At 39.9% G+C, this 19780-nt stretch overlaps 2 protein-coding genes across 2 annotated transcripts; one reads left to right on the forward strand and one right to left on the reverse strand.

The window, feature by feature from the left end:
- Nucleotides 1-4083: 4083 nt before the first annotated feature.
- Nucleotides 4084-6905, reverse strand: TCAP (titin-cap). Its single transcript, XM_032234510.1, has 2 exons — nucleotides 6639-6905; nucleotides 4084-4480 (listed from the first exon to the last, which is right to left on the reverse strand). The coding sequence occupies exons 1-2, from the start codon at nucleotides 6785-6787 to the stop codon at nucleotides 4084-4086; spliced, it is 546 nt and encodes a 181-aa protein (XP_032090401.1). The 5' UTR covers nucleotides 6788-6905.
- Nucleotides 6906-13973: 7068 nt separating this feature from the next.
- Nucleotides 13974-19325, forward strand: PNMT (phenylethanolamine N-methyltransferase). Its single transcript, XM_032234557.1, has 3 exons — nucleotides 13974-14133; nucleotides 17959-18169; nucleotides 18896-19325. Exons 1-3 carry the CDS (start codon nucleotides 13974-13976, stop codon nucleotides 19323-19325), a joined length of 801 nt encoding a protein of 266 aa, XP_032090448.1.
- The last annotated feature ends 455 nt before the right edge of the window (nucleotides 19326-19780 follow it).

Consider the following 19780-nt stretch of genomic DNA (forward strand, 5'->3'; position numbering starts at 1 on the left):
TTCATTAAATATTGGCACTTAATGTTAATTGAGTTCCCTGGGTGAAAACTCCCCATATTGTCTCTCTTTCCATTGATTAATATATGAAATAAGTGATTGCAATTGCCTTCTTTGACATCTCCAGTGGAGGATGTGTCTTAGCAGTTGTATAGTGCAGGAATGTGGGATCTCAAAAGGCAGGTTAAAGCAGAACTGGAATTTTAAAGACAATCTAAAATTAAAGAGCAACTGACCCAACTGATCTTGGCCGACATTGGAGACTAAATAAGATCAATCCTGGGAGAGGGGAGATATCTGATAATTTCAGAATCAATAACTAGACTGGGAAGTAAAAAGAAAAATCTTCAATGACAATGGCAAACCAATTCCATAACACTTCCAAGAATCTGCATGGATGGTCTAACTGAGGTCAGTTAAAGGGCTTCTTCCCCTTTTAAAACGGGTATGTGAGAAAATTTCACAAGGGAGATGTACAGACGCTGACATTTTACTCCTGCCTCTTAGCCTGTTCTACTATCTCTTATTCTGTTTCTGTCTCTGCCAACCATTCATTTTCACCATTAGAATAGAGCCACTCTAGGTGAAAGTTCCTAAATGGACAATGTCCTGTTTTTGCTTTGAGTCTACCCTGTTCCTCTTCAAAACTATTAATAGTCCTAAAAATGTTGGCTTTGACCATGCCAGGTCATGCTGTCTTCCTTGTTGAGTTGTCGGAAGGAGACCTTGGAGCTTTGCCCTCTTGAATTATATAACTAATCACTCCATACCTTGAATGGTTGCCAGGTTCCTTGGCCTTGCTTTGGCATCATGAACAAGTCCCAAGTCTGGATTAGCTGTCCCTTCCTCCTCCTTCCCTTAGATCTCGCCCACCTTCCCAGCAGCCAAATCATCCCTTTCCTAGTAGCTTTGAACTACACACAAGCAAGCACAGGTGAATCTGTATCTAGCTGTTGCAATTCAATCTGTCCAGCAATTATTATTTGCAAGGATTTGTTTGGGGTTGAAGTTTAATAGAAAAGGCAAACTAGCAGGGCAAAATTGAACTGACCCCCTAATTTGTGAGAGTGACTGTTACAGAAAATAATTATTATTTACCAGGTTACTCTAACATCTTATTTTTCTGCTTTCCCCCCCTCCCCCTCCCTTCACTAGTGGTCTTCACAGCTGTTATGGCATATATCTCACTGCCAAATCCCAATATACTTCAGTGTTTTGCATAGAACTCCCCCTGCCTACGTCATACAGATACAGTGATAAACATGGGCCCTTGGTCTATTCTCCCTAGCCGAAGTAGTATAATGATCTCTTTATTAGTAGTGTTATGAATAGATTCTGCTCTATGTAACTCAATATTACCTACACCACTCTTCCCCAAATTAATGACAACCCCTATAGCTTCCATAATCCCTAACCAACATGGTGTCCTAACTGTAACAGATGTTTCTGATAGAAGCTGCAATCCAAACATTTTAGAAAGCAGCTAGTGGGAGAGATTGATCTTCTCTGATTAGTAGTAGCTCACTTAAAGTTCAAACATACCTTTTTTCCAATTCTAACTGGAGGTGCAGATGAGAGAGACTGGGATATTTTAATGTAGAAACAAAATTGAAGTTGGCCACTAATTGTACTCTGTTTTTTTATTTTATTTTATGGGAGGCTGTTGGGTCTTGATGGGGAATAGATTTTAACACAATCTTAATAAATCCAAGCGATTATGGGTATTGGACTCCATTGGTCCTGGAACTGAAGAAATTTCATCTTTGATCCTGAATAGAATTGCCTTATTGCCTCAGAGTCAGGGAACAATGAACTTGTCATTTCTGCTTGAAGAGCAGGAAGCAACTGGGCACCAATTATGATTGTTCTTAGATAATGAGGCCCTGCTAAAGTTCATTCATGCCTTAATCATTTTCTGGATAGATTATGTCAATGCAGTCTACATGGAGCTGCCTTTGAAGATATCTGGAAGCTATAACTGGTCCAACGCTGAATGGCTTCCAACCAACTGGGTACAATTTAAATATTTATGGGCAATCCTTGTTACAATTATATAACTTCTTTACTCTGTAAACTGTACTGGATTCCTACAAGTAGTTCTTTATTTACAACTATTGGATTAGCATACAAGTTACAACAGCATTGTAACAAGCAACTTATAATTGGTCCTCGCACTTACAACTCTTGCAGTATCTCAGAGTCACGTGATCAAAATTTGGGTGTTTGCAACTGACATGTATTTATGACTCTCTCCATCTCCTGAGGTTCTGTGATTGCCATTTGCAACCTTCCAAACTGATGTTCAACAAGTAAAGTCAGTAGCAGAAGTTGGATTCACATGATCAAAATTCAGGCTCTTAGCAACTGATTCACATTTACACTGCAGTGGCCGTGTGATTGCCATTTTGACTTTTTCAGCTGGCTTCCCACAAGCAAAGTCAGTGGGGGAAGCCTGATTTGCTTAACAGTTGTATGACTCATTTAATAACTGCAGTGATTTGCTTAACAATTGTGGTTAAAAAAGGCGCAAAATTGTGTGTGGCTCACTTAACAACCACATTGCTTAGCATCAGAAATTCTTGTCCCAGTTGTGGTTGTAAGTTGAGGACTTCCGGACGCAATTCTTGATGCTGGCTATCACATAGAAACCCTTGAATGCCATGGGATCAGGATACTTTCAGGATTACCTTTTCACAGTAGTATCTGCCTATCTCACATGCTGAAATAAGGACGATACACCTTAAGTCTCTTCTTTGAAACTACAGGTAGTCCTCAATTTATGACCATAATTCAGCTCACCTTCTCTAGCAATAGAAGTGGAAATGAAAACTCTTTGGCTCTGTATTTCTGAAAATAATAAAGGAACCACTCTCTAAGGTGTGCTGTAATATTAAATACACACTTCCTGTAAGGTAGCACGCGTTAACATGCAGATGTACAGTATCTTTCTTAGTCATGCAACATATTTATTATTTGTTTATTAAATTTATATGCAGCTCATCTCACTATTCAAAGCAACTTGCCTCTTAAATGCATCTAATGGAGGTTTATGTTCAAAAATGTGCCCGATGAATATGAAGCCAATTTGTTATCTTATCAGGTGAGTAAAACTAGACTGATGCAAAAGAGTCTTAAGTGAAAGAGATACACATTCCATCATTTTCTTTTTATTTCATTAATCCTTTAGAACACAATCAAGAGAAATCCATGTATCATTTTATTTAAAAGAAAACAAGACAAGAAATAGAAGGCACTAGGAAAAATTCACAGTGGAATCTTTTTTTCCTCCTCAACTACTTGTACATGGAAGGGACAAGGAGGTGAAAGACCAAATCTGTTCTTTATAAATTAAATCCATTTCCTATCCTTTCTCTAAACTTCTTAATTCAACTTTCATTCATTACTTTCCCGAGGTGTACTTACTCTTCATTTTTCATGGCATATGTTCACTGACTGGGACATTACCATGGATGTCTCCTATCCTATGTCACAGAACTAGGGAAGGAATATTGGAATAGAATCCTAGAAGATAGTTCCTATCCTAAACGCTTCATAGTTCCCTTCTGGAACAGGACCAAGAAAGCTAAAAATTTCCTCCAAATTCTTTCACTAGCTATACCACTAAGCACCATTTTCCTGAACTCAAGTATAACTCCAGCATATCTCTCACTTGCTAAACTCAGAAACTGCCATTCTTATCATTTGGATCAGCCATTTTATCTACAAATTCATTTTTCACTGTAATTTTAGGCAATTATGTCAATCACCTTGCACTGTTTTTGTTTTTCTCCTTTATTCATGTACACCTTCCTGACTTCTCCAGTTAAAACATTAAACAAAAGAAGAAGAAAGAAAAATAAGAACTGGTCATAGAAATATGTAACATTATACAGCTAATTATATATACACAAAGACATCCCACATCCTTCCCCCCCCCTCCCATCCCTACTCACAGAAAAAGAAGGCCATCCAAAGTTCAATCCTACAAAGTCTTTTCTACATATCTGGGCACCTTCAGATTGTCCTCATGCAGCAAAAGGCACTTTGGCCCAAACCAGTTCCAAATAGGAGAGTTGTTGAGTTGCCTCAGCCTCTCTGGGCCTCCTGGGACATAGAGCGGGACAGTGAACGGTGCAGGCCAGCTTTTTTGAAGTCGGGGCAGGTGGGCTGGACAACAAGGGGCAACTCTTTGGTGATCTCAAACACAGGTGTCTTGTCAGGGCAGATGCCTGTGACTGGCAGAGACTCCACTGACTCTGATGGAGTTGGTGTCAGCTCCCGTTCAGCCTTGGTGCTTAGCTTGATTGGTGTGAAGATGGGCAAAGGCAGAGCTCGCTGATAAGGCAGATGGTAAGAGACCAGAGGCTCACCCAGCAGACCTAGACGGAGGATGCCCCATGGTGATCGCTGAATTATGGCCCAAGCCTCCTGTTGTTGTCTATAGGTTTCTTTGCGCTGACTGTCCACCTCAGAGTGAGAGCAGCTATATGGATGTGAGCACAGTATGAATTAAAAATCCACCCTACAATGTATCTTAACAATTCTGTCTTGAAACCAACCATATAACACACACTGCTAGCAGAAACAGAAAAACTTGAGTTCTTTCATCTGGAAGAATGAAGCCATCAAGAATATTGCCATTCAAAATCATATTCTCAATTGACTTGTTTGAAGTCCATGCTCCGTTTGCCAAAAGGAAGAATTTATTGGTGCAATAAGAGCATGCAAACTCCAATCTCTCTGTTTCATCCTACTGCTTTCCATTGTATAACATCTACGCTGGGAGGAAGTTTATTTCTGCTTGGAAGTTCCCTTCGTACATCCTTTAGAGCCCTAATCTTCCATGATTGTCAATCACATAGCAAGCCTCCACAAATTGAGAAAGCCAGTAAAAAGAATTAGATATAGGAGCTTGCCTAAGAGACTCATGCCCAGTTTTACTTTCGTGTGGTAGCAATTTGTTGAGAAGAGAACATCTAAGTAGGGCTTTATAGGATTGAAGAAGTTCATGAAGGACATTCTGATTGCAAATACTTAGCTGTGGTAGCTACAAAGTGGAAGTGGTTAGTTCCAAATGGAATTGTGAAGATCTCTCCCCCACCCCAAATCTATCCAGTTTAAGTGAATAAAGAACACAATAGCAAATACAGTTCAATGTAAGAGACATACACTATCTCCAAAACAGATTAATAAATATTCTAACTTCATATAAATGATAATGGAGACTAAGCAGGCAATGTGATTAATGTGTGTGGAAGAAAGGAAGAAGGAAAGTTTCTTCCATACTTGATATAATTAGGGAAGGGGATGAAGATTATATTATAATATTTTCACAGATTTGTGATATAATAATGATGCATTTCAAACACTGTAAAAAGTGTCATCAGCATTCTTTAAAAGGGGAGAATATGTATTCCCCTAAAAAAGAAAGATTGCACATTCAGTTTTAAAAAGAATGAAGAATGACATCATATATTATATTTTGTATACTAAATATAGAGAAAAGGGTATAAAGAACATTTTGTTGCTCTCCCATTCTCATGGCAGTAGATCTTGAAATGCTCAGAAAACTGGAGAAATTCAGCAAAGGAGGTCCCTTTCATTCAATGATAATATTCACACAGTATACTAAGCCTTCAAATGTATGTTTGTTGCTAAGCATATGTGAAATTGAACTTGCTATATGTATCATTCAAGGATGACGTTCACTATCACTAAGTTAGGTGGCTTCAATTTAGGTGGCTTTATATGTCTAAGGTGGTTTGGAAAAATAAATGGAAGGTTGTCCTTTCAATGGCTATTTCTTACAATGCTTGCCAGAGTAGGAAGCAGTGTTGCCCTTCCCCAAAAATATCCAGTGTAGGTAAAACAGAAGTAAGACTAGGCAGGTCTTTGCCTAGGAATTTGCTCTTACAGCCAGAGGTAATATATTTTTGTAAACAACATAGGACAATGAACTCTATCATGGCCTGCTTGCCTATACTCAGCCTGGCTTTGAACCAACAAAGCAGTCAATGTATATGATCCATCTACTAAAATGAATTTAATAGTAGCAGGAAAATCTACTTTTAAAAATCCTGGCTGCAATAACCATGAACATAGCATTCTCCTTTCAACCCAACTCACCTTTTTCAATGGTGTATCACTGATGCCTTGATTTAATGTTACATACCTATTCATCTAAGATGCCATAATCTAAACACAAGGTTAGAGCCTATGGAGATTCATATTCATGTCCATCCTTTGGGTGTGCCTTTCCCTTTCTGTCTCTTCTGTCTTTATGTGTAACATACAATAGGCATATGTCTGGTGCTATACACAATCATAACCTCAGAAACACTTCAATTCAACCCCATGCTAAGTTGTTGCTTTCCGATGAAAGAAATACATCAACCTCTTGAAAAACCCAGCTGTTTTCCATCTCCCGATGCATGTAGTACGTCCAAGATCTGATTATGTTTGATTTCTTAAGTGAAGGTACCACAATTTCACTTTGTGTAGACATGGTATTAGGAGTCTCAGCAGTCTATCCTCCAAGTTTCAGAAAAGAACTGGGGAATCTCTCCCCACCCATCTGCTGGAATAAATCATTTTTGATCAAGTCTAATACAACCTTTGCCTAACCAAAGGCAAGCACTTACCCTTCTTCAGGCCTTGAGGTGAGTGACAAGTCTTTCCATTCAGCATTGAATGATTCCTTTCGGGCCTCATCCTTCTCAGACACCCGGCAGGCCAGTTCAGCTGCAGACAGAATGCCGGAGCTGTGGAGAATCACACTCTTGCCGTGCATCTTTGTGTTGTAAAGGTCTGTTTGAAATAAAACAAGATCTGTAAATCTGAATTCTGTCTAGTGTTTTGTCCCTGCTTAGGTGGTTTATATAGTTTTAGGAGAGCTCATTTCTGGGGGATGGTGCTGGAGCTAAATTAGTCTTGCAGAGTCACTGCTACAGCATTCCAATACTGAATACCTCTTCTCCACCCCTTTGCCTCATGGGATATGTATGTATTACTGGAATCCACATTAGTGACGTAAATTTTTTTAATGCTCTTTTATTTCTGTACTTCCTGGCAATAGTATCGACTGGTAATTTAATTAATTCACTATTTGAAGATGAAAAGAAAGTTTGTAAGTTCTAAATCTGAAGCATTGTGTAGCAGTCTTTAACTTGGATGGACATTAAAGCTACCTAACACTTCAAATTACAATCTAATGAACTCATGAAAAGCCATAACTTTATTTGGGGTCTCTCTCTCAAGGAGAAAGTGGGTCTTTAGAGATACATGACTTCTTAATGCCTTTAGATCAGCCCAAATATTTTTTTAAATTATCTTTGATTTTGCAGAGTATCAAGCACTTTTACATCATTAAGGAATTGTGAAAGTACAGTAAACATTAGGCTGTATTCCCTCCTCCTCCTCTTCTTCTTCTTTATTATTATAGTTCTTTTCAGAGTCAGCCAGATATTTAGAGAGGACTTGGCATTTTTGTTCCACCTATCAAGTCCTTTCCAAAGACCTGGGATAGGCAAATGTTGTTCGATGGTTGCAGGATGTAAACTGTAAACTCTTCAAGTCTAACTGTAAACTGCTTTTTATAATTGACTGAGATGATTTCATCAATGTCAATGGTGTTCAAGAGATGCTCAAGATGTTGTGGGATTGTAGCCAAGATGCCTATTAACTCTAGGTACTATCTTTGCTCTCTTTTGCCATTATTATACTTCCATTTGCACATGTTTGTACTTTGTGAATTTCTTTCTATACTGTTCTGCTATCTCCAGGTATGATGACATCCACCATTGAGACTTTTTTTTGTCTTTCTCATTGACAGTTGTTAATTATTATTATCACTATAATCTGTTGACAACAATGTGAAGTCACAGCTGCCAGTTCTTTAGTTGGCATTGACCTTGATATGCATCATGTTTTTGCCAAGAACCTCGGTATCATAATGTATTTATGTAGCATGTATGCAGATTTATGTAGGTTTATACTATTATGTAAAAGAATATGCAATTTCATAAGCGCTTCAATACTAATATTGTATTAGTATTAATTAATATTATCTTTTATTGTCATAGTACATACACTTGTATATTCACCATCAAACACCTATAATCATTATACTAGAAAGCATCAGTGTGCAAAAGGTGTATAAGCAGAGAGTATTCAGAATCAGCTCTTCTAAGAATTTTTGACTTCATATTCATTTCAAGCTTCTTTTCACTGAAAAATAAAATCATTATTTCAGCTATTGGGAACCCTGACCAAGGCTTAATAATTCAAGAAGGTATTCTGTAATAGAAGGAAGATTTGCAGAACTTGTTGATGGAAGATGGGAGGCCTGCTTTGGGAGTACACAGCTCTATGACAGTTCCGCAGGATGAAGTCATTTGGAAAAACCTTTCCACTCCCTCCCTCCCTCCCTTCCTCCTTCTCTCCCCCTCAGGTTTCAGGAGCACCATACTCCCTCAGAGCCAAGCTCTTGCTCACTTTTCTCATGTCCAGAGAGACCCAATGCCAAAACTTTGGTGTAACTGGGAGAAAATGTCCTGCATGTTCCCGAAGGGTAGATAGGGTCAGGGGCAACATGAGATGTTGACTTGGCAAGCAGTCCTTACCAAGAGGCATGGAAATGCTGGGAGTAGAAGAAGCATGACTATTGAAGTATGTGTAAAATCAAACACTGCAAAGACGTGGGACAAGAAGGAACTCATAAGCCGGGAAGAAGAATCAGCATGCTTTTTGCATTGCACCCTTTTAAATGGCAATTTTACATAGATAAATTCTTTGTGTATTCAGTTTTACTAGACTTTGATAACATCAAGTCCTACCAGATTTCTTTGGCAAAGGTGAGCCGTTTTCCTTGACTTGACTGCTGCATTATTAAAATAATGAAATATGATAGCGAAGCAAATCAACAGAAAAGAGACATTAAAACATTGAAGTTAGCTCCCATAAAAGATATATAGTTCTACTGATGCCTTTTTGGAAAAACTTTGCCTTTCCTTCCCACTCTCCCCCAGTAAGGTATTTTCCATCACAGCAGGTAGGCTACAGCAAAGTTCACCTTTCTCTCCACCTCCTTCCTTTGTTTTGCAACAAACATTTTGCCTTATCCTCAATTCCCAACCAGAGGAGGTCAGCAGATTGGGAACAGTTATATTATTTTCTCTCCATCCAATTCTGCAAAACAGGGTGATTTGTGGAATGCAAATCAGAACAAGTATTTTTCTTTTTGAAATAAAGATTACTCTATGATATTCACATTCAACTCTACATGGTTCATGGCTCTGTAACTTTCATTTCCTACTCTTCCATGCTTTGTTAATACATTCAAAAATGTGATGGGAAGGGGAGGCAGATGCAGATTTCTTCCGTGTTCTACATCTTCCACTCATGTTAAGGATCACATTGCACACTGGGTCTAAAACAGCCTTCTCCAATCTGATATCTTCCAGATGTTCCTGCCATCTAAGCTAGCAATAATGCACTAGGGATGATGGGATTGTAATTCAGTGCATTTGCATGCACTTGCATAGAGGTTATATAATTTTACAACCTCAAAGAGGTCAACAGGATATACAGCCGATAGTGCCTTATCTGCAATTGTAGAGAGCAGAAAATGTCATAATTACGTCAGTCAACAGGCAAGCATTTACATTGTTCTATCCAACCATGCAAAATGTCTTTGATGCATCTATCAAAGTAAAATGTATCAACTAAGTGTATTATTTCTTTTTAACAATTAATATTGTTAAAATATTATATTTTTAATATTGCATAGCATTTTTACTTCTATCCCAACTTTGAAAAATTGAGTAATCCCTATAAATTGAGAATCAGTTTAATCAGAAACACAGTATAAGAATAAAAATTAAATACTATTTCTTCTCCCAGAAATAGATGAACGTTTTGCTAATCAGTTAACAAATGTATGCAGGAAACACAATGGAGGACTTTAACTATCCTAGCATCAACTGGAAGACAAATTCTGCATGTGGGAGATCAAGCAGGTTCCTGACTAACCTAGCTGACAACTTTGTCATCCAAAAGGTAGAGGAAGGGATTAGACAGTCTGTTATACTGGATCTAATTCTTACTAACATAGAAGAAATGATAGAGTGGCTTGAAGTTGCAGGAATCTTGGGAGAAAGTAACTATGTCATATTAGAATTCAGTATAATGCAGGCACAACCAATAGAACATAATCAAAAAGAAAAATAAGAATAAATAAATAAACCGATAGACAAAAAGGATAAGAATAAAAAATGGAAAGACGGATACATAACTAAGACAGAATGTCAGCATATGGCCCAAACCTGCAAAAGGCAAAGCTAAGGCTCAGAATGAAGTAAGACTTCATTCTGACAAAATTATTTTTGACAAATGTCAAAAATAATTTTAAAAAATTCTTTCAAAATATAAAAAAACAAGAAAAAAGTCAAAGAAACAATTGGTCCACTAATGGGAGAAGATGGCAAGGAGGTTTGTTTGTTTGCTGGATTTATATGCCGCCCTTCTCCCAAAGGACTCAGGGCGGCGTACAACATTAAAAAAACCATATTACAAAAGTTAAAAAGGAAATTAAATAAAGTATCCCAAAACAAACCCAATTAATATTAACAATAAATTTTTTAAAATTAGATTAAAATTAACAATTAAATTAATCATTTATTTTATTCTATCCAGGCCAGGCTGGCTTGCTGGAAAAGGCAACTTTTTAGGGCGCGTCAGATGGACCAGAGGTCAGGGATTATACGAAGCTCCAGGGGCAGCTCACTCCAGAGGGAACATGCTCCCACAGAGAAGGCTCTTCCCCTGGGAATTGCTTGCCGACACTGTCTGGCTGACAGCATCCTGAAGAGGCCAACTCTGTGGGATCGCACTGGACGGTGGGAGGCTACTGGTGGCAGTAGGTGGTCTCGCAGGTACCCTGGGCCTAAGCCATGGAGCGCTTTAAAGGTCATAATTAGTACCTTGAATCGCACCCGGAAAACAACTGAAAACCAGTGCAGGTTGCCTAAAAGGGATGTAACATAGGAGCACCTAGGTACCCCCATGATAACCCGCGCGGCCGCACTCTGGACCAGCTGAAGCCTTTGGTGCTCTTCAAGGGCAGCCTCATGTAGAGACCATTGTAGTAGTCCAGGCGAGAAAGGACAAGGGCATGAGTGACTGTGCACAGAGCATCCTGATCCAGGAAGGGGCGCAACTGACATACCAGGCGAACCTGGTAAAAGCCCTCCCTGGTCATGGCCATCAGGTGTTCTTCTATCCAGGAGGACTCCCAAATTGTGGGCCTTCTCTGAGGGGGCTAAAATTTCTCTCCCTATCATCAAAGATGGAACAAGATGCACAAATCGGCATGACGGAAACCACAGCCACTCAGTCTTGGAGGGATTGAGCCTTGAGCCTGTTCCTCCCCATCCAGATCCGCACAGCCTCCAGGCATCGGGACATCATGTCGAGGGCATCGTTTGGGTGGTTTGGGGTAGAGATGAAAAGTTGGGTATCATCAGCATATTGATGATACCGTACCCCAAAACCACGGATGATCTCACCCAGCGGTTTCATATATATGTTGAACAGGAGGAGTGAGAGAACTGACCCCTGGGGCACCCCACAAGTGATGCGCCGCTGATCCGGTCTATCACATCAATAAGCAAGGTGGAGGGGAAGAGCAACCAGGATAACACCACGGCGTGGGGAGCGGCAGCTGCAGACACCCCAGGCCGGGCGTCCCGCCACCCCCACTGCCACCCACACCCATGCCGGCAGCTGCCGATGCTCTCCATTCTCCTTTCACCGCCAACCACCCCGTTTCACTCATGACGTTCCCAGAAAGTTCTCATAGTTGAACCCAGAACCTACGATGGGATAGGGTACCCCCTGCAAGCCCTGAGAAGGACAATCATCTCCCTAAAGTTCTCCTCAAATGCGACAGGACACCATCTTGGGAATGCGCACTTCAAGGGGAAGCCCAGGTGATGAGCAGCAGGGAGAAAGCAGAATTACTTAATTCTTTCTTTGTATCTGTCTTCACACAAAAAGAAAAAAATAGTCCATCCTACCAAAAAGAGAACTATACAAAACAGAATAGGAATTTAAATTAAAATAGCTAAGAAAACACCTGTCCACTCTAGATGAGTTCCAATCAGTGGTGGGTTTCAAAATGTTTTAGAACTTCTTCTGTAGGTGTAGCCAACTTTGTGGGAGTGGCTTGCCAGCCATGTGGTTGGGTGGGAGTGGCTTGCCAGCCATGTGACCAAGTGGGAGTGGCTTGGCAGTCATGTGACTGGGTGGGCATGGCCAATTTGTAAAATGTGGTGAAACTCACTTAACAATGCTCTTGCTTAGCAACCAAAATGTTGGCTCAGGAACTCTGGCATTGAAGTATGCAAGTCTTAAAGCTGTCAAGTTACAAGATCCTTGTAACCCTAACCCTTTAGGGAAAAAAACCCCAGGGGTGTTCAAACTTGACAGCTTTAAAACTTGTGGACTTCAACTCCCAGAATTCCTCCTCTCGCTCTTCATCTTGATGATGTGCAGACGGGGGGGGCGGGGAGGGAGCTGGAATCGGTTCTAAACGGCACTGTAGATTTGTGGAACCTCTTCTATATAAGAGGTTAGAACTGGCAGGAACCCACCCCTGGTTCCAATCACCAGGACTACCAATATTACATCCCAGAGTTTTGAAAGAGCAGGCACATGTGATCTCAGAAGCAGTGAACCATATCTTTAAAAAATCCTAAAGTACCAAGGATCTACCAGAGGACTGGAAAGAGCTGATATGGTTTCCATCTTAAAAAAAAAAGGAGAAAACAGATTTAGGAAACTACATATCAATCAGCCTGACATTAATACCTGGGAAGATAATAAATAAATTATTACAAATATCAAAAAAGATAATAAAAAAACAGATTTGTGAACACCTAGAAGCAAGCAAAAGTAACAATCAGAGGGGAGGTTAGCCTATTTTCCAAAGCACCAGAAGGAAAGACAAAAAGCAATGGAAACTAACCAAGGGGAGAAGCAACATAGAACTAAAGATAAACAAGTGGAACTGCTTGCCTTCAGAAATTCTGGGTGCTCCATCACTGGAGGCTTTTCAATATATACTGAGCAGCCATTTGTTTGAAATGGTGTAGGGTCTCCTGCTTGGGCAGAGGGTTGGAATACAAGAACTCCAAGGGCCCTTCCAACTCTACTATTGTGTTCTGTTCTCTTCTGTTGTGTTCCAGTTCTATTATCCAAGAAAAGCAGTTGAGAGTGAGGATACTCATTTTTGTTTCAGTGTACTTTATTTTTAAATGTTTGGGGTACTGATTGCATATCCCCTATATAATGTGTAGTCTGGTCCTAAGTAATGAAAGATTGGCATCTCCTGGTGGGCGCTGGGAGAGAGCCATTGCCCCATCTGGATTGCGTCTAAGGTGATTTGATGATATAGAAGGAACTTGATTTACAACTGCTATTTCCTGCCTCTCAAAAGTGGGTCATATATTAAATTCAAGAGCTATGCATTATTTGTGCACAAGATCCTTCCCTGAAGGACAGTGGTATCTGTCATACCATATTGCCCTCCCTGGTTCCTGACACTAATTTTGTTATACTGAATGTACAACCTCAATAAAGTGTCCTTTCAATACAGTTATTAAATGACTGTCCAGAACAAGATACACACTCCATTCCCTTGCCTTCCCCCAACAGCTTTGCCAGAGCCTTTATCAAGCTCTTTGAAAGGTCTTCTCAATTACTCTATGAAAGGGCGTGGATGTGTATTGGACAAATGACTCCAATTTATAGATACCCTACAGGGAATCTCTGATGGTATCAGCTCAAAGTACTTGGCACTAATTGCATTGGGTCCATTAACTTGTTCCAATACCTTGGGCATGCAGGGCTATAAAACCACCACTTGTCAACTCCAAGCACAGTAGGTGAGCTGAATGCAGCTAAGTATCTCCAAAGCCATGAATGCCATTGGTGTTGCAGCTATGGCTGAAAACTACCAGAGGTTCGACCCCTTGGCTTACTTGCAGAACAACTATGTGGCACCACGTGCCAATTTTACTAGTGAAGAGTTTGTGGTGCCCTGGAAGCTTCGTTGCCTGGCAGATGCCTTTGCCACAGGTAAGGAGTTACCAAGGTTTACATTAGTTGGAAGGGCCTCTTGATACTGAACATTATTTTTTTTCTGGCTGGAACATTCTGTGGCCTCCCCTCCTAGATTATTTCCTCTCCTGTTAATAGAATATTTGTTAATACATTGTCGAAATGCTAACCTTGGTAATCAGGAACAAAGAACAAAACAGAACAGAACAGAATAGAATACTTTATTACCAAGGGTGAGTGGATACATAAGGAATTTGTCTTTAGTGCATAAACTCTCATATGTACATACAACAACAAAATTATAGGTCATAGGTCATAAATCATAGTTACAACCATTAATTATATGATACAAACGACAAGTGATAAATCACAAGAAAGCAATAGGGGAAGAGAGTAAGGAAGATGAGAAATGAGAAGATGAGAAAGATGATAACAGCAATACAGCCTACTACATGGGTAAATATCTTAGGCCTAAAACAATGCTATGGGAATTAAGTATTCAGCAGAGTGATGGCATGGGGGAAGTAACTATCTTTGAGTCTAGTTGTTTGGCATGCAATACCCTATAGTGGCGTCCTGAGGGGAGAGAAGTTGAAATAGATTATGTCCAGGATGTGAGATATTTTCTGGCTCGTGTAGTATTCAGATCTTAATGGAAGGAAGGCTGACTGAAATTATTTTTCTGCAGTACTAATTATCCATTAAAGTTTGTACCTGTTTGTACCTGTACCATACAGTTATTGGGGTACAAATGACAGACTCAGTAATTCCTCTGTAGAACTGTATCAGTAGATCCTTGGGCAATCTGAGCTTTCTGAGTTTATACAGGAAGAACATTCTTGTTTGTGCTTTTTAAATGATTGTGCTAATGTTAGGTGTCCATTTCAAGTCCTGGGAGATAATACAACCCAGAAACTTGAAGGTCCCTATTGTTGATACCTTATTGTCTAATATTGTAAGAGGTGGTAAAATAGGAGAGCTTCTTCTAAAATCTACAATCATGTCTACAGTTTTAAGTATATTCAGCTCCAGTTCAGTTCTGGTTACACCATAGGGACCGTTGATCTACCTCTTGCCTATGTGCAGAATCATCATTTCGAATGAGACCAATGACTATTTATCACCTGCAAACCTCAGTATTTTAACAGAAAAATTCTCCAAGATGCAGTCATTGATATATAGAGAAGAGTAATGGAGAAAGCACACAATCCTGTACTAAGTGAATGAGTATTTGATGCGATTTTCCCTAGCTTAACCTGCTGCTTCCTATTCGTTAGAAAGTTTATAATCCTGCAAGAAGAAGCTAAGATCAATGTAGAGATGTTATTAATTTTTTTATTTCTTTTTTCTCAATAGAGTTTAGACTGTGTTTGTTAAAAATCTATACCGTGTACGGGTTCTGGGAAGTTGGGGGGGGAGGAGGGGGTGGGGGATCGGGGGGGAGGGTGGGGGGAGGGAGGGACATATATTAGGTTAGACACGATGTCCTTGATCTCAATGCAATGTGACTTCACATGTATACTGTTTTTCTTTAATTTTTCTTTAGAAATAGGATAAGCCAAGTACATCAACATATACTGGAAATACACCAAGGGGAGGAGGAGTAGGGAAGATGAAGGATGGGTAGAGAGGGATGGGAGAGAGGGTGGGGGGGAAGGTGAAAAGGAAGGGGGGAGCGGATTTGGAGAGAGGAGTGGTAGAGGGGGAGGGGAAGTAGGGTAAAGGGGGATGAGGGAGGGAAGAAAGAAAGTTGGAAGGAAGAGGTGTATGGAGAATGGAAGAGGTATATTGGGCTTTTATTCTTTGGGGCATTGTCGACAAGAGGAATTGATGCAATTATTGTTTAATACTGTATGGTGTATACATGTGAGTGTATGAAAATGAAAAATGAAAATAAAATATATATATTAAAAAAATAAGAAGATAATACAAAAAAGAAAGTTTATAATCCAACTACTAGCGTGATTAGCTACAGCTATCTGAGGCAGTTTCGAGAGGAGGATTTCTGGAACGATAGTGTTGAATGCAGAGCTGAAGTCTACAAAAAGGACACTTTTGGAGTCTTTGGGGATTCTAAATGTTGTAAGTTGTAGTACAATGCTATATTCACAGCATCATCTGCTGATTTATTTCCAAGGTAGATGAATTGCAGAGAGTCTAGCAGCAGATCCTTGATAGCTTTCAGGTGGGCCAGCACTAACCTTTTGAAGGTTTTCATAGTAAGAAAACAATTTAGCTCTTTCAAAACTATGACTTTCAAATCTCAAAATCTGAGCCAAAAGATCTGCCCTTCTCTTGCAGAGTTGTTATAATGTTATAATGAAGCTAAGGGTGTGGGTATGAAAATACCTGCTTCTGAGTTTTGACACAAGTAGAAAAATTCTCCAGAGTGAACTCATGGTGAAATTGATCAATGCATCTTTTAATTTATCATCATCATCAACTCCATCATCATCTGCCTAGTTTAGAATATTTGAAGAATAGAAACTCTTCTCCAGCAATGCCTGGAATGGCCATCTGAGTGAACAATCCTTGTCCATCCTATCTTGGGTATTCCCCACGGAGGAGCAAATGCCAGGGTTTGGTTTTAATTAACATTCTATTTATGAATCTGCAGATAATGATACCCCAAAACCTGCTCCCATCAGATTCGGTGGCAATGTTTTTCTTTTTTTTAACTTAAATGCTTATTTGCTAAATGGATGAGATTTTGATTTTTGAAACTTGGGTTGAATCAACCATGTTGACACAAAGCATTCTCATACCTAGCAGCTCAGTTATTAATCAGTTTCACAAGACAAATAATCTTATTTGCATATTAGCACTTAGTTCAACTAGGATAGCTGTTGTGACTGTATACTTTCTTCTTGACAAAATGTTGTAATCTAACTGAAGGGCTATCAAAGAAAGATACAAACGTCCAGGCAACCTGTGCTTGAAGATTAAGAATTCTGCATCTAATGTAAGAATTAAGAATGGTATGAAAGGAGAAAGAACAAGGATTCCGAAGTGATCCTCTCAACATTGTATAGCTGACCAATGCCTGGTCTTCCTGCTGTGTATACTGTGTTTCTATTCAAATCTAGTAAATGTTCATATTTAGAAATATGAACATTTAGAATTAGATATTTAGAATTCTGCATATTTATAAATTTTAAAAATGCAGATACGAAGCAGCCTTGTCGACTCTGATGAATTATTGACTTCTTTGATGGTGGAAAGATAATATACAACTTGCTGTTCAATGTATGTTGTGGGACATCACAGAGAAGAAGTCCTATACTAACCTCTCTTCCTGTTTATTGTTTTAATAATGCTTAAACTTAGTGGGTTAACAATCATGGAATAATTCTTTGCCTACAAAAAGCCCTTGATTCATTCCCTGAAATTTTCAGGAAAATTTGTCTGCCTCCTGGAATGTCAAATGGACTGGTGTTCTATTTCTGTCAAGGGAACTGCTTAATTTCTTACAATAACAGTACCTGAGCTGTTTAGCACAAAGCTAAAGAGGAAACTCAAAATGAATAGCAACTACTATTTAATATTATATTATTCCCTAGAGAGTCAATTCCCTGCTTTCCTTCCACACATGCTCTTAGGATTCCATAGTGCTGTGATGAAAAACAAAAGAAATCATTTTTGGGATGGCCCTTTGGGGTCAATGGGATTAAGTATGACAGAGGACTCTCAGTGTGTATCCAAGCACCACATTACAATGGTGCCTCCTCCTCCTCTTTGTATTTCACTTCACTCTCACTAACTATTTTGACTTTGATATTTAAATAAATCATTTCTGATTTTTGCAAACATTGGTCCCCCTCCCCCTTTTTAAATCCCTTGCAGGAAAAATCACTGGTCACACTTTGATTGATATTGGCACAGGCCCCACCATCTACCAGCTCCTCAGTGCCTGTGACTACTTTGAGGAGATTGTAGCCACCGACTTCCTGGAAGTGAACCGGACTTTCATTCACAACTGGGTGCACAATGAAGACAAGGATGGCTTTGACTGGTCCCCTTATATCCAGCATGTTTGTAAAATTGAGGGCAAAGGGTAAGAAACCGAGAGGGGACTTTGCTTTTGGATTTAGGGAAAAGCTATATATTCTTGGAATTTATGTCCACGTAAAAAATGGTTAAGAGGGACCCAACATGATTTGTGAGAAAAGAAAGCGAAAATTATATTGTACCTGGAAATATAAACCAGGAGCCAAACTGATTAATATGCCAATGTGTGATCAATGGGCTGCTGGAGTTCGCAGGGGTTTGGGATAATCTCTAGCTAAGATTCTGTGCAGTTTGGAGAACCCACAAATTCCACTCCTGGCTGGCCCCACCCACCTCTCCCCTCCCAGGAGTCCCCACATGGCCCATTTTGGATGCAGGTAAGTGCAGGACACGTGTGGAGGCTCGGGGAGGGTGAAAAACTGCCACACTGAAAGTTCAGGAAGGCCAGAATCAGGCCTCTGGAGCCTGGAGAGGCTGTTTACACCCTCCCGGAGGCTTGAGAAAAGCCTCCGGAGCTCAGGGAGGACAAAAACTCCTTAACACACCCGCTGTAGTGCAGGACGCCGACTAAGCGGTGCCCACTATGGCCATGCCCACCCAGCAACCAGGCAGAGAACCTCTTGGTAAAAATTTTGAATCCCACCCCTGATCTCATGTAATACAGTGATTTGACACATGACTCCATTTCTATATTAGAATTAAACTTTCCATGTATCATAACAGCCATAAACCTGTTCCGCCTCCCTTTTTTTTCTCTTCCTGGTGACTATAGGGAGCCGTGGAAGGAGAAAGAACAAAAGCTGAAAAAGAAGCTGAAAAAGATCCTTCCTATTGACATCCATCAACCTGACCCACTGGGTTCTTTGTTCAGCCAGCCAGCTGATGCTTTGATTTCTACGTTTTGCCTAGAGGCTGCGAGCCCTGACCGCCCAAGCTTTGATAAAGCTTTTCAGAATGTCACCAGGCTCCTTAAACCTGGTGGCCATTTCCTCATGATTGGAGCTTTGGAAGAGTCTTTCTACTTAGCAGGAGAAGTAAAGCTGACGGTGGTGCCCCTGAGTGAAGTAGACATCAAGGAATCGTTTGCAAAAAATGGCTATCGTATTCATGACTTCCATTCCTACAAGATGCCTCCAACCTTGAAGATCGGAGTTGATGATGTACAAGGGATCTTTTTCATCCATGCACAAAAGTTTGCTTGATTCCAGGTTGCTTTATTTCCCGTCAAAGAAACATAATGTGGCATAAAAACTCAGCTTGCTCATTCTTCCCATTGTTTTTTCTGGTGGGAGTCTCTGTGCTTAGATCTTATTGCCTCTGTTTTCTCATCTGAATTCACATTTATTGCCAAAAGGGGAGAGTTTCAGTAATCTGAACCAAATCCCTTTGCAGATTTTATTCATTTTTACTGTCCATAGAATGAAATAATGTGTTGCCCAAATTCTATACCCCACCTATAGTGCAGATCAGGGACATAAAACATATTTTTCATTTAGAACAGCCAGAGCAAAGTTATACCTCTAGAACTGCAGTAAAAAAAGGGGGAGGGAGTTTCCTCCAGTTTGGTATTCTCCAGATGTGTAGGACTTCCAAGGCCTTGGTACTTGGCAAATATAACATTTGGAGCCCAATATATTTGAAGCGCATCAAATTGAAG

The sequence above is a fragment of the Thamnophis elegans genome, chromosome Z (assembly GCF_009769535.1).
Source record: "Thamnophis elegans isolate rThaEle1 chromosome Z, rThaEle1.pri, whole genome shotgun sequence".
NCBI lineage: Eukaryota > Metazoa > Chordata > Lepidosauria > Squamata > Colubridae > Thamnophis > Thamnophis elegans.

What these genes read in the sequence shown, in the direction of transcription:
- TCAP (XM_032234510.1), bottom strand. Translation starts at nt 6,787, where the DNA reads ATGCACGGCAAGAGTGTGATTCTCCACAGCTCCGGCATTCTGTCTGCA. An exon ending in ACCTCAAGGCCTGAAGAAGG is followed by an intron (nt 4,481 to 6,638) that starts GTAAGTGCTTGC and finishes ACATCCATATAG; the next exon opens with CTGCTCTCACTCTGAGGTGG.
- PNMT (XM_032234557.1), top strand. Translation starts at nt 13,974, where the DNA reads ATGAATGCCATTGGTGTTGCAGCTATGGCTGAAAACTACCAGAGGTTC. An exon ending in GGCAGATGCCTTTGCCACAG is followed by an intron (nt 14,134 to 17,958) that starts GTAAGGAGTTAC and finishes AATCCCTTGCAG; the next exon opens with GAAAAATCACTGGTCACACT. An exon ending in TGTAAAATTGAGGGCAAAGG is followed by an intron (nt 18,170 to 18,895) that starts GTAAGAAACCGA and finishes TGGTGACTATAG; the next exon opens with GGAGCCGTGGAAGGAGAAAG.